Source organism: Temnothorax curvispinosus, unplaced genomic scaffold (genome assembly GCF_003070985.1).
Source record: "Temnothorax curvispinosus isolate PA1 unplaced genomic scaffold, ASM307098v1 QBEX01011959.1, whole genome shotgun sequence".
NCBI classification, from domain to species: domain Eukaryota; kingdom Metazoa; phylum Arthropoda; class Insecta; order Hymenoptera; family Formicidae; genus Temnothorax; species Temnothorax curvispinosus.
Genome location: NW_020221739.1, coordinates 1,249,535 through 1,265,156, shown reverse-complemented (window position 1 = coordinate 1,265,156; position 15,622 = coordinate 1,249,535). Strand labels below are relative to the sequence as shown.

At 44.1% G+C, this 15,622-nt stretch overlaps 1 protein-coding gene across 1 annotated transcript in view; it reads right to left on the bottom strand.

Annotated features, from left to right (window-relative positions):
* LOC112462074 overlaps positions 1–12,640 on the bottom strand; it is a 100,637-nt gene extending 87,997 nt beyond the window's left edge. The window contains exon 1 of the mRNA XM_025027628.1: positions 12,397–12,640. Coding sequence (XP_024883396.1) covers positions 12,397–12,406 — 10 coding nt within the window. The 5' untranslated portion in view covers positions 12,407–12,640. The remainder of the gene's footprint in view (positions 1–12,396) is intronic.
* Positions 12,641–15,622: the final 2,982 nt, after the last annotated feature.

Genomic DNA, 15,622 nt, shown 5'->3' with positions numbered 1-15,622 from the left:
CGGAACGGCTAAATCTTGATACGAGAAGAAATATTATAAGTACATCCTTCACGCACGCGAGACCGGCTTCGGGCGATGAGTAAGAGAATAGTTGACTCGGGGGCAGGGGGATCAATCCAGGGCTATGATTTTGTGAAATAAATCATATTAATACCTTTATAATAACGATAGGCAAGAAATAAGACGCATGCTCATTGGACAACGCTAAATATGAGAAATAACCAAAATTGGCGGAGGTGTGAAGTTTAACCGCCCGAAGATGTATAATTCAAGAGTCAGCGCAAGAAAAGTCATAAAGTACAATTCCTTCCATTATTGCTTTTGCTGAAAAACACTCCAAGGTCTACTGCATTATAAAAGGCACCCGTAGGTGTCGGCCAATGAATATATTCATGATACAAAACGAACGTAAAGAGAGCTCGTGTCGCGCTCATTCAAAAAACCGGCAGACGTTATTTAGAAAAATAATAAATTCCACGGATTTTCACGGCGCTTCGCGGCCTTTTACAATGTCGAGTCCTCACGTGTCTGAGCCGCGGGGCGCAGAGTCGATCGTAGACAAGGCTAGCGGAAGGAATCGTCGTCGCCTGCCTTCGCGACCGTCGCCGGCGATCATTATCGGCAGAAGCGTGACGGCTCTGCAGTCAATGAAACAATAATCAAATTATCCGTGTAATGAGCAGTACGCGCGCAGCGGTATGTACACATCTCGCGTCTCGCCTCTCGCGTCGTCGTCGTCGTAACCGCGCGGCGCGCGCGCGCGCGCGTCCGTCTCGGAATTCCGGAAAGGAGTCGAAAAGTAATTTGCGCCGTGACCCTCTCCGACACCGTCGTCTCGAGGCTGAAATAATTGCGTCGTAACCGTTAAGGGGTGGAAGGTCGAGAGGAGAGGAGACCCGCGCGCACTCGTGCACGTACCGGCGAGAGACGCGTGGAAATATTATCGCTGGAGAGGAATTACACCGCGGCGTTACGTCGCGAATCTCTCGCGCGGAGTTTACCTCGTATACTTACACGACCGCACGTCGCGTCGCATTTATCGCGCTGTCCCGTCCGCGGGGAAGAGAGCGCGTTAATATCGCGCGCGATTAATAGACGCCCGATCCGGAAGCCGGGGTTGTTCCCGCGATCTTATCCACGATATTTTTACGGGCAGCCTCGTCGGCAAATATAATGATGGGGAGTGCGTTTAGATTTCCTATGATTCGCTCCGCCGCGTTTTGTCTTGCATATTTTTAGGATGTAGAAAAGCTGTTGCATATTCTTTCTCTCTTCCCCTCCTCGAGCATTAACGAGATCGTTCATTATTGTTAAGATTTTTAAATGGGGTTTAAGATCGTTTAAAGTGAACCCGCGTTCGTGTCTTTCGAATCTACTTTCGCTTAATGACTGCTTTAACGATTGAATATTTTAATCCTAATGGGCGGTAGAATGTAATCGGCGCCGCTTTGGAAGCATCGTTGCACATTTGCATGGTCGCGCATGAAATCTGAATAATTAGATTGCAAGAATTTCTCAAATCGCAGATAGACAGGTATTTACAGTTAGGCAGACATCAAGAGGGGGATAATGATTAATCGTCCCCGAGATGTCCGCGGCCGGCCAGTCGTTCGAATGCAAATACGTTTATTTATTTTCGTCATTATCACACCTCGCCGTCGCGGAAATCGCTGTTTTACCGTTTTTCACAATGCGCCGCGTGCATACATACATAATACACATCATCGCGCGATGACTCGGATAAATCGTGATTCGCGAATAATACGCAACGCGCGTTTGTAACGCCGAGTCCCGAGTCTTATACTGATCGACCTTATGCAAATGCTGCGCGCGTCGCGCGCGCGTACTTGAAATAAATTACGCAACCTTTCTGTATAATCATCATCAACAGGCGATATGTGAAATCCGCCGTCGATCGACGGAGTCGCGGAATTCGCATCATAAATCCGCGCGGAACGGAAGAGCGTGTTCATAACGCGTTACGCAATGCCGAGTCTCTTCCTCCAACTCCCTCGATGATGGCTCATCCGTGGCTCGAGGGAAGTGATGTCGTGTCGGATACCTTTCCCAAGACGAGAGAGAGAGAAAGAGGAATTCCCGTCATCTCCGGGTGCTCCAGGTACATTGGAAAACTGAAATTGCTACCTGTATCCCTCGTGTTAATCCAGCATATCTAGTATAAATTACTGTTAATTTGTTTCGATCCGCGATAATCCGTTTCTCCCCGAGATTGCAACGTTTCCTATAACGGTGTGAGATCCAACTGCTCGCGCGCGTCTCCCGCTGTAGCGCGAGTTACAGTAAGGAGAAATTATATTTAATTACACGCGATTGATACTACACCTGCGGACTAGACTGGGCAACTATTCGTCGCTTTCTTTCTTTTTTTTCCTCTCTCTCTCTCTCTCTCTTTCCTTCTTCTCACAACGCAGATCTTCTCACGACGCGGCACAAATGGAGAAAAATATTCGAGCAACATTAATTGTCGTTAATTCAACGTGTCACGCAGGGCGCAAATCGTTGCGTACCTTACATTAAACCGCGCGCCCTACACACGTCCTTCAATTAAGGCCCCAATTAGATCAGCGATGCGCGACTGCACTCGAAGACGCATTCCCCCGAAGCGAGAGGGTTCTCTAGCATAGATTGTACCTGTCCAGGGCCTGTAGTTAAGCCACCGATGCGTGACGAATGTACGACTAAGTTTTTATGCCCTTGAAAGGGAAGCAGGAAAGAGAATACGATCAGAAGCATCGGGAGTGTGCAATTTACCGATCATAATGAACCGCAGTGATAGACGAGATTGTTCCCTCGCAGGATGACCTCCGCGGCCTTAGCTCCACTTTCCACGATTGACTGCATATTCAGCTTTAAATTCGGGCAAGTGAGAAAAATTATGTAAGGAATTAAAGACAATATCAAAAAGATCTATTTTTTAAATTATATTTCAATAATAACTTAAAAAGATCTAGCCTAGTAATAAAAAACGTTTGTCTGTGTGTGTGTGTGTTCAAATTCAATGTAATTGAGTATCGTTCTCCAATTATCCTGATCACAAAGTTTGCCGATCAATCTTTAGATAAACTATCTGATAAGGCGGCCATTGAAAATTGTCTTGAAATTAAGATTCCACCGTTGATTGGCTTTTTTTCTATATCTCGCACAAACACACACACACATAATTGAAAAATCTATCCATCCTATTAGTTTGTTTATCAAATCAATTACATTTACTTAATAATCAGTATAAAATAGATCAATAAACTTAATCGAAAAGTAAAAGCATTATAAGCTGTACTTGCTGTGTATTATTTTGTTAAACGGAGCCATAACTGAACTCGTATAACCGCGTTTATATATTAATTATACACAGAAACCTCACATTTCCCGTACATTCCAATGCTATGCTAAGATGTGCAGCAATGCACAGAAAAATAATCGACAAGTAAATAGATCCAGCAAAAAACTAAGCCGAGCGGCATCGAGCGAAACTATCTTGCAAGATAACTTCGACGGAGAATGCCCATAGCGTAGTTCATGGTGCTCTATGTAAAGACGATTCGAGGAGACAAAGGCCGCGAGTGTAGTACACGCTCGGTTAAAAGGAGCGACCTCCTTGAGAACGGTCCTTGACTCGTAGAGACGAGCGAGATAAGAAGAAGACTACGACAACTACGAAGAAGAAGACGAAGAAGAAGAAGAAGAAACGTTGGAAGTAGTAGTAGTAGAAGTAGAAGAGGTGGTGGTACACGGGACGTGAGGGATGGCGCAGGGGGAACGTTGTGGAAGAGCGGCGGTGGAGGACAACGGTAGGGGAAGAGAGCGAGTAATGGCGCCTGCAAACTTGGCGGCCGCGAGAGGTCGAAGAAGACTCCGCTTCTGGGCGGCGAAGCACAAGGTGGAAAGACCGAGGCGGTGTAGCAACCGAGACGTAACCGGGCGCGAGAAGGAAAATGCGAGGGAGAGAGAGAGAAGGAAAGAGAGGGACTCACCGCCGAGGGAAAATGTATCCCGCGCGGTGGGCTTATACACGCCGCTCCCTCTCTTCCTCCCGTCGTGACTTTCCTCGCGAGCGCGGCCCGCCCCGATCCGATCGCGAAACGAAACTTGCGTTACCACGTCGCGGGAGCGCGTGTTAAATGCGTATATAAATAACGTCGGGGATTTTTTGTCTAGCCAGCCAAGGGGATGAGATTTCATTCCCGGGTCTTTACTTGTCTTTCCTACGACCTCGGAATCCTTCTTCATCCATGGAAATAATTAATTTGTATAGAATAAGATAGAAATTAATAGAAATAATAGATAATTAATAGTAATTGTGTGAAATTAAAGTTTCTTAAAGCAAAAATTTGATATTTTTACTTATAATAGTTTTCTAAATGACGTCCTGCGAGCGGACGTAAGAGGACCGTATCTGCGCGACTAACTCACGCATTACACGCGCATTAAGAATCAAGTTTTCATCAGTGTGATCGTTTGAACCGGCTCACGGTGCGTTTGCGAGTCATCTTAATTGATAATTGACAATTCAGTGGTCACGATGCGGTCGACCCTAATTTATCGTTCATCTCGCAGTCGACGACGTGGACGCGACGGATCCAAACGCGGCGCGCATTCGTTCAGGTATGCGAGGATGGAAGGTCGCGAGGTGTACTCATTCGTGACCGGAAAAATGATGGGGAGGAAAGGATGAGAGAAGAGAAAAGATCGACATTACACCGATGTTCACGCGCACACGCACACGCACGCACGCGCGCACGTGTGTGTGTGTGTGTGTGTGTAGCGAACACGCTCTTCCTTTCTCTCTTCCGCGCTCGCGCGCGGACGCGAAGCGAGAAGGAAGAGGCGAGAGAACGGGAGAGTCGTCTCCTCGGGAACGGAGGATGCCTATAATCGGCAATGGACGACCGCGCCTCGGCCACTTTCGCGTGGCTTGACGTGGACACCGGCGCGCGGCGTAATCGATCGACCTCACGGTTAATCATCATCGCCCCGTGCAGAATTCTATCCCAGGCGTTATATACGCGCCACGGCACCACCACTTTTACGCGACGGCGTACACATATATTACACGGTAGCGTAACTGAAACGTAATTTTAATATAGCCAGGGGTTCAGCGGCACGTCGAAGAAAAATTATGGTCGGCGTAATGTTTTCGGTGTCTATACACGGTTACATGTTATTTATAACGCCTGGTGGAGTAAACGTCCGCAGAAAAGCGGGGCGAGACAACTGAGAGGGTGCCTATCTACACGTCCACACGTGATAAACGCCGATACTTGCCGCGGGGCATTCTTTTTCTTTTTTCCAAAGATACCTCTCCCTAATTACGATCTCTCACCCTCGACGGAATGCGGTCGAATAGTATCTGCGATCTTTGCTCCTTTATTCGCATAACGAGGGAGGTCTCCCGTCTCCCGTCGAGTATCGCGTCGGGTATGCCAAGTATGACGTCAGCATTAAGTCAGCGACGATAATGACATTGTAAATTTTCTCACGGAACACGCATTTTTAAGTCCTTGCTCCGGAATGGCGATTCGCGCCGCGTAAGCAACGTTCGGTCATCTCCTCTGGACCTCTATTCTGTAACTCTAACGACAGTGTCGGTATCGTTATGTCGTCGTTGCGCAGCTTTTTTTCCATATAGTATACCTGCGCAACGACAACGTAACGATACCGACACTGTCGTTACGAGTTACAGAATAGGGGTCCAGGTCATCTCTCCGATACGCTTCGGTGTTCCAAATTACCGCGCGCGCGCGCCGCATATAATTTTCTTGTCTTAAATGCAGTTTCGAGGATGTTCGCTTATTAAGCCTTTTTCTTTGCTTTACGCTCTCGTCATGCATCAACATTGTCGGGAGGCGAAGTTATTTTTACGCGTTAGCAACCGCTTTTACTACCTCCGTTTAATCCCGCGGCCGTGATTCAAGTGAGTTCCTGACCCACCTCTTCACCGCAAATTTACCGCTAAATATTTGTGATTCTAACATAAGCTTCGTTTGCTTAATATGTAAGAGCGCGTTCAGTGTCAATAGGAGGTGAGAGTCGGACGACACATTTAAATAGGCTGCGAAAATACGGAGAATTCGCCTCTTTCTAGTTTGTGGTTCTAGAAAGAGAACCCGGAGGATCCCGGCTAAAACCAAGGTTAAAGTTAATCGCCGTCGGGCAAAACCGGCTCTTAGGACTTTACCGAGCGCGTACTTCGTGCTTCTTACGGTACATATATACTTAGTAGCGGATTAAAATGTGAAAACTAGATACGCGCAGCGCGCGTGGATTAAATTCCCGCGCAGCAGGTACACCGCAGCGAATTCACGAGAGAGAGAGACGCGCTAATTACAATCGTCTGCCCTTCGCTGAACGCGCATTCTTCAAGGTGTACCTGCAAATAAATCCGACTTCTCTTCCACGAAATGCCATTAATTATTCGTTGCTCGCCTCGGTCGCGCCGCCGCGTTTTACTGCTTTTATCCATAACCGAGGGATACGCTCGAGCGGTTGTACAACCACCCCGATCGTCCATCAACCGTAACGATCCCGTGGCAACCCCTTCGTTCGCTCTTCATCTCCCACCTGCGATTTGCGTACGTATATATACGCACTCGCACGTGCGCTCGCGCTGTTAAGCCACAATTTAGAATAGCAAAGTGCGCGCTCGTTGCCTCTCGGAGCGGGATTTATATGGGCATCGTGGTATTCCCCACGTTCTTCTTCGTCTCACGGGAAGGACGAAGCGTGGTGCACAGTGCGGTGTACAACGCGCCGATCAACGCGAGCGGCAGCCGCGCGCCGCCGCGCCGCTGACCTCAGAGGGGCCCGCTCCGGATCGCCGGGAATGCAGCCGCGACGGAAACAATCGCGGGATTCGCCGAAGGTACTCTCGACGAGGGCCCTCGGCGATCGCGCCCAAGATCCTCCCACCATCGTTTCGCGCGAAACCGTCGATTTCCGACCTGTCGGACGAGAGGCAAAAATAAAATCGCACGTCACGAGAAATCGCCTCGCGTTTCCAAGTTTTGGCTTCGCTCGTAAAACGCGAGAATTTCGTCTTATCTACTCGCAATACACAAACTGAGATTTTGTTTTCTGCTGACTTATTGTGTTAGACTTACGGACCGCACAATGGAAAGGGAACGAAAGAATAAATAAAACAAAAGGAAATTGTATTCCTCTCGTATCGTTCGCTAGAGATAGAGAAAAAGAACGAAGATAATAACAAGACATAGTCGCGCAAGCGAAGATTGCTAGTGAGCTATCGGGAGATTGCCCGAAGGGCGATACTCTGATCAACTCAATCCACAAGCCGCGGGCTTGATTCCAGCTTTCAGGTTAATTAAGGAGTCGCGGGAGGAGAACGGGTATACGGAACGGCATCCCGATTGGCGGGAGATCTCATGGCATCTCCCCTTGATTTCCATACCGTGAAGACGTACAACGCAAACGATTTCGCGAGGCGCACGAGTTCCAACCATTTTGAATAAATATCCAGCGCTCTCTTGTAAGATTTTCATTTATAGATTACATAAGATATCAAATTGAGATGAAAGTCTGCGCACACATCTTTGATGATGCTTTATCTTCTATATACTCTTTTTTTTTTAATATACAACATAGATGAAAAGCAACTATAGAAATATGATCGTGTTGCGTATCTAAAATGTCAAAATGTAGGCGGATCTTGTGGGATATTAATCTTACGACACGACATGACAATGTATTTAATGTAATATTACTGTATTCTGAAACAGATTTAACAAAATGTTCACGAAAACATTAATGATGAGTCTTTAAGGCCACCGTAATGATAGATCGCGTTTTCCTGAAACCATCGACGACGAAAATGTCATATTGCCGCGAAAGACCGATCGCGAGTCACCGCAGACAAATAACTAACAATAAGCGCCGCCGAGGACGACTGCGCTATGATTATTAATTATTATTTCCAGCAGGGACATGCGGCGGTTGCAGTACCGATAGAACGTGTTTAAATTGGGCCTCGCGTGCAATACGTATACTTTGTTACGCAATCGGCTCGCTTATGTCAACGCCAAGTTCAAACCGGGTCAACTCGCTGTCGCTGAAAAGTTTTTACGTTGTTTTTGCTCGATAAAAATAAGCTGATTAATTATTAATAGGTTCATGTATTCTCGGCTTATTTTTCAATGAAGTTTTCAAGGCGTGATTTTATTTCTTTTAGCTCATTTTCATTCTTAATGACATTGCCATAATTGTTGAATAAATAGTCACCACTTTTCAATCCTGTTATGGCATTTGATTAATGCACATGACATAATTATTTTAATTGGCAAATTATCATATTGTTTCAGTTTATTCATGTTTTTGCTCTCAGACCCGCTGTATCCGTCTTTTTGGACATCGGCATTAATATTCGATTTTTAATACGTTATAATATATCTGGAAAGGTAAAATTAATATTCGAAGTGTAAAGGATCTTCTTTTAAAAGTTGAATAAGACGTCAAATACAATATTACGAAAGAAATAATGTCAGACACGCTATGTGAAGCTCACAGCAATGCTTTTATTTACCATGATAGTTAGAAAGTTAGGGAATGTAATATCACGTAATTTGAAGTAGCTAGTGCCTCAAATAATCCGCGACGTAGTTTGCATTGTCTTATTAAACATAATAGTGGATATTAAGATGATATATTAACCTATTTATTATTTCTTAAGACAGCATAGTTTATGTTACGATAGGATGATGTCAATCTAATTAACGATAGCGTGTTATAGATATATACTTTAAAGGAATTTCTTGTCAACATAATTATAAATAACACTAAAACAATGAAAACTGTATTGGTGAAAAAAGACAGTAAAAAGTAAAAATAACAAAATATTGCATATCAGGGAGACTTTATTAGTAAATTCCAGTAAATTATTTTATATGAACTAGTTTAAAAGTAGTTTGCTTCGTAAATTGAAACATTTAAAACTTTTTTAGAAAGATTATTCGATCTCTGTTGTTAATAAAATTAGTTATTTGATTCAATCAACAGAAAAAACAAAAAAAATCGATAAAAATAAGAAATCTTAATTTATTATGCTACTGACACAGTTTACGATAAATTTACATAAAATACGTTCGTAGTTATATCATATAGAAATATTTATAAAAAAATTTTTTTTGCGGAAGCACGAGGTAAAAGTTTATGCAAAAAATAATTCCCTTCCTTGTAAATAAATAATTATTATTTACACTTATGCAATTAACAATTATTATTTTACAATATCATATCGTTTTTACGTTACATTCGCGTATTTGTCATCGAATGCGGCGGAACATTAAACGAGATACACGCCAACGTAGCCAATCGACCATCGCAGCTATTTGCTCTAAACCACACTAATTCCCAACATTTCCCATTGTAATCGACAAAACTGCAGGTTCTACGCACAACCGCGACCTCGGCAATGTCGAACCTTTCGCTGTCGATCTAAACCAACGGCGACGACGTCACGCTCGCTCGAATCGAGCTAAATAAATCGCTGTGGCCAAGTAATAGAGAGTGCATTGCGCTCGCATTGGTAATGACGATATAATATCGTAATATCAAGTTGATTCTGAGAAACAAAGCTGTAATAGAGTTCTCATCGGACGGCAAACCGCACACGGAAAGAGAGACGCGAAAGAAGGAAACGATCGTTGCATTTACAAATTCATCTGTGAGATGATGTGAGCATTGCAGCCACGCTACCTACCAGTAGGCGGATCGAATGGGGTCATCGTTAACTCTCTCGCTCCCAATACACCAGTTACGTCTCGGCGAATTAACATAAGCTCTTGTGCCGGATATTTGAAATCGAGACCGTAAAAAAGAATGGATTGTTCAAAGTGTTCGAATCGATCTTGTGATTTTTAACTTGGGAACGAGAGATCCAAAAATAGATACTTGCGTTTACCTTCGGCTGGAATGAGTGCCCAGCACTCCGGCGCGGAGGATCACCCCGAGGATCAATCCTGTTCGCTCTGCGGGTATCCTTGCTTTATATCCTTGATAAGACGCGTTACTCACTCACTGGACGCTACACACTCGCGATTCTCCCTTTTTCTTTTTCAGTCGTCGCGTTGTCTCCGCTCGCGTCATAGGGGCCTTTTTTGCACGAACGACTTTATCGTCTCGGGGCGAATACGCACTCGCGGACGAAAACCGGATCCGAGGGCCGCGAAGGTATGCGCCGTGTCACAGAAAGTATCCGCTCGAAATCACTGCACTTTGGTGCGCGATCGCTCTCGAAAAGCGACGTGAATACGGTTTGGCTTTCTGGTCGCGTCTGCCTGCACGCGTTTTACTGACAAGCTGAACGATGAGTTCCGGCTAGTTAATGTAGACAACGTTAACAAAGGATGCGGGTAATGACGAGTATCGTCTCATCTTGAGATGCAAAGAATCAAATGCGATAAGTTGTTTTCCGCGTCTCCTCTTAATCTCTCATATCGATCTAATATTTTGCGCCTGACAAACGTGTCTAGATGCGTACGGTTCAAACGAGAATTATCTTGATCATCGTCGATGATACATGGCAGATTAATAGAAACGACTAATAGAAACTGTATAGAGAAAAGTAAATACTGATGATTGTGAGACACCGGGAAACGAAAAAAAATGCAGTTGAAGTCTCGGATACTCATGTTCACGTCACTTTTCATTTGCGCAATCTTGTAACAAAGTGCAGAGAGACTAGGCAATAAGTCATGCTAACTTATTATCTACACCGACTTCTCCGTCCATATTTAGTCCGAACCAGTCACGTGCTAAGGTGATAATTTAATTGTCCGAAACCAATCAATTACGGGAAACGCAATCGAAAATCATCGCGAATTTTTGATCAACTGGCTGGATAAGCGTTGTTTTTTTTTTCTTTTAAGGTGGGCCACTAACCGAATGTCTGCGTTGGTATAATCGCCGTCGCCTGTAGCCACTTTCTAAAGTGAGTACTTACGCACACCGACGTGATACAGATATCCGATGATGCGATCACTTTCAACCGTTTTATAGAACGAACGAAAGACTGGAAATATTATCTGCTTTCAATTGCTCAATATGCTCGAGTTTTCTATTAAAATCGATATTATTGAGATAAAAACGCGTGGGGTGAAAGGTAAAAAGATCGAAAGCGTCCGTCCATGAACGGACTGCGCGTTGGAAAGAAGTATATATTTATTCGCTGTCACACACGTAGAAAAAAAAAAAGAAAGAAAAATAGGTATCTGATTTGCGTTACGCCCAGGCGACCGCATAATTTCTGATCGAGCCGCCAACACACCTCGCGCACATCCTTGACACCATCTGCCTAAAGGATGTGCTAAAGGTCGCCACCGATGTACATCCTGATGTAATACCAGTAGACGTTTAATTTCGCGACAAAAGCGCGCAACGGTTTCCACGAAATGCTCGAAGTGGAGATCGGTGAGCTACGAACTGCGCGCGCGTAAATTTGTTATTTTTACAAGAAACCTTCATCGAGATGTAATGTATTCTACAGTTGACACCATTTCTTCGGCTGGCTACTTCGTAAAAGTGAACTTGAAGATCCTGTTACTAAAAACGGCAAGATGAAAGTACGTAAGAGGAGAGTCGGTCGACGGTCGTCGAGATCCTCGAGGCGAAAACGATCGACTTGATAAGGAGAACAAGACGACGGTCGCGATGTGAAACGACTGATCGGAAATAATGCCGACGATAGCGTGTAGTTTTTTACGTCGAGGATGAACATCCGCTTCAGCAGGAAACGCGCAATCGTTACGTTGCGCGATCACGAAGGCTACAAAAGGTGATAAGTCTGTACCCTAGGTGATAAGTGGACATTAATCGTGCGGTGATATGACGAAGAACGAGTTTGAGAGTTTAACAGAGACACAACGACAAACGTTCTAATCGTGTCCTTGAATGGTTCCGGAGTGATTCTAGTTAACGATAGACGCACTGGCGAATAATCTCTCGGCCTTGACTCTCGAAGAGGCCAAAGCCGCGTCAGCGTCTCGACGATCGACGACCCGCGGAACCGCAACACGATCTGTGCAGCCAGCGCGGACCAACCGATCTATCATGCTTGAATCCTCCACCAAGAGTACCGAGCCGCCATCGATCAAACGTGTCGAAAGGGATCACTGAACTCCGCGTTCGCGCTGCTACGCGCGCGAACCCAACGCGACTTCCCGGTCCTCCCAAATTGGTCCCCGTCGATCCGAACGTTTCTCGAGACGGGGACCGTTGAACCAGGGTGCTCCATACGGTGCGAAAACGATCTCGATTGGAAAGTAGAGCGATTGTACGTTGGCGCGGTTCACCCCAGATGCGATACGGGACAATTTGGAAGGAGATAGATACGAGGACCAGATCGTTTCCGCAAACACCAAGACTTACCCGTCCCCATGGCTGACAGCAGCAGCCTCCTTCCGCCTCAATCCTTCCGCGTATCCAGGATGCAATCTTGGCTGAATTTGTGTTTCACTGCGCGAGGGAAGAAACCGAAAAAAAAAAACGCCGACCACACGATGGGTGATGCGGAAAGGACGACCTCCTCGTCCAGCCGGGAGACCGCGGACGAACTGGTACCCGGAGAAGACTTTTGGTGAGACTCGGACGTGAGACAACGACGACGTCATCACCAGCCTGGTGTCTCATTGGCCGACCGTCCTCTCGGTTCTCGGTTGCTTCGCCTCTCTCTTTCTGAGTGCTCCCTTCCTCTCCTTTTCCTTCTACACGAGAACTCCTCTCTCGTCCGCTTACGTACACGTTCCTCTCCCTCTCTCAGCCCTCCTCCTCCTCTTCCTCCTCCTCCTCCTCCTCCTTCTCACTCTCGCGCTCATTCTCTCACCTGTTCTTTCTCGCGCTCTCGCGTGGCCGCCCGAGATATTTCCGTCTCGCTCTGTTGCACTCCCACGACGGGACTAGACCCAGCGGTAGAGTCACTACGTGCGCGAAGTCAGTGAGCTCAACGCCTGGAACCAATCTTCGGCTTGCACGAAGGTCTGTATAAGGTATATACGCAAGGCACGCGGATAGCCGCGGCTCAAGTGTCTCGCTGGATAGACGATACTGTAGGTAAAGGTCAGTTAGCGTTATCTCGCGAAGGTAGACCCGGCGCTTCATGTATATTTAGAAGGTTAACGGGTTACCGGACTCCAAACCCTTCGGTCGGCTGAATAATTCTACATATACTGTAGCAACCTTAAAATGTTCAAAGTAATAGCGATTAGTGTACTTTAAAGCACGAATACATCAAGGAATCATGCCGTATAAAAACATCCTTGAATCAGTATTATTATTAATTATTGTTAAAGGATGATATTGAAATAGGATATCTAAGAAAATCCAATTAGTCCCTTAAATGTTAAATCACGCAGTCTGATTTTTGTTTCTTAAATTAATTTGCACCCGCTGTATATTTTAATGAAGATGATATCGCAGGATAAAGGATACAATAAGACCAAGAGGTATGGAACGAATTATGAAAGAGTTATTAACTTACGTATTAACAGTTGGATAGCGGCGGACGAACGTTCTTTACAAATGCTATCAGCGACTGCTCTAAAAGAATCGTTGATATTATCTTCAAAGTAACATTCTTCCTGAAAGGGTCGACGATACTGGCTGAACCAGATAATGATTAGATACGAACTGAAGTCCGTTCGCTTGAACATTACAGCTGTATGAAATCTACATTCATCTTTGCATCAAGTATAATTTTCTCATCAGTATGATATTACACACAGGTAATTTAGTTACGGTCCAGTCTTCTGCCACATAAATGCATAAAAACCAACGACTGAAGCAAATTATCAGTGATGGATTGACATAATATAATTAGTGATGTATTAAGTGATATTAATGAGCGTTTTCCAAAAAATACAAAACAGAAATTATCCATTTGAATATGCATTTCAAAGTTGTAGAAAATGATAAATAATGCCGAACCACTGTATATATAAATTCGATATATAAATGTATATCCGTTCGAAAAATCAGTAAATAAAAGACTAGGTTGCAGACAGAATATCGTCGCGGCCTGCAGTAAACAGATCGTTGGTCGGATTCACGGAAGCCAGATCTACTGGGAGTCTCATGGATCGCTGCTCGATGCCTCAAAAGATTGCGCTGTGTATCCATCACGGATCGTTACGCCGATCCGTGGAAAAGAAAAATTCATAGGATCCAGGGAGATGCTAGAAAAATATCTATAATATAAATCCTTACGCATTGCAAATCTGGAGGAATGCCACTGTCTTTGCATCTTATATTTCTCTGTCGGAACCAAAAAAACAAAATTCTAGTAATACTAAAAGACTGTCTTAGGAATTTCTTTCGATTAAACTTTCAATTATAGCATACTGAAAAGATCTAATACACGCTTTTTTAAAAATAATTAAGAAGAAATTAAGATTCTCAGTTTTTTTTAATTTTAAGTTGTATTAACTTTGTTTGGAATAAGAATTTATGAATATCCAATACCATAAAACGAGCAAATAAAATCAGCACTAACACTTCTAATGGATTCAGAATAATTTTTTCATCTTTCGACAAATTTGGAAAACATTTTTGATATTTTGAAAAATATCTTGTCGTTCTCTCCTATTTATTATTTATGCAAAACTTTAATAACAATGATACGCGGATTTCAGTATCGGTTTTAATGACATTGTAGCCCGTTGAATCTGTGAGCGCGATGGTGTCGGTGTCGGTGAACCCGGGACGCCTCGGGGCGTCTCGCAGGCGCGGGTCGCGAGAAGAATTCGCGGTAGACACGCGCAAGTATACACAGTTTACATCATTATGTTTAATTTATCGCGCGCACTTCTACGCACGGTTTGACCGATTCGAGAGTGCGAGAACCTCCGCACGGTCCCCACGGGTGATGTACACGGACAATCGGCGTTATGAATAAACATCCGCGCGCTGCCACGAAATGGCATTATAAAAATTTCTAATGAACGCACTGAATAACTTGTCGTGCGAAGATAAACAGGCGCTTCCTAAAAATCTGCAACGTGCCGCGCAATGTGGATTCCGTGACTGAAGAAAACGCCTCGAGGAACGGGTTAATTTCTAACGAGGACAAACGCTTCTGGCACTTTGTTTTGCACTGAGAAAACAAAGGCAGTAGTGGTTGAATATATTAAAAAAAAAGAAAATATTTTTCTAATTTTTCGCTCTCTTTACAGATTAAATTTCATCTCAAATTTTATGTTAAAAATTAGCTTTGCGCGAAAGAATATATAAGTGTATATAAATAATTGTAGAAAATTCGAGTCATACTAAAAGTTTCTTTGCTGACTCACTTCCATTCTCTTCAACCAGTATTTTTTACGTTCCTAATCATCGTGAAGCAGTTATTATTATGCTCACTCATCATCTCTGAGGCGCGATTATTCTTATAAATTAATTGCGTTCAAAAAGTCGTCTGCGTTGATCGACGCCGCTTTTTTGTACTGTATTCACGCATTAATGGTCCCGTCCATTATTAAAACTTACAGCGATCACAAACACAGACAAAATAATGAATATGAAAGGTATCATACTTTTCCATCTTTCATTACAGTTTGCAATACTTAAATATCAATATTTTATTATAATATAATTGTTCATTTAC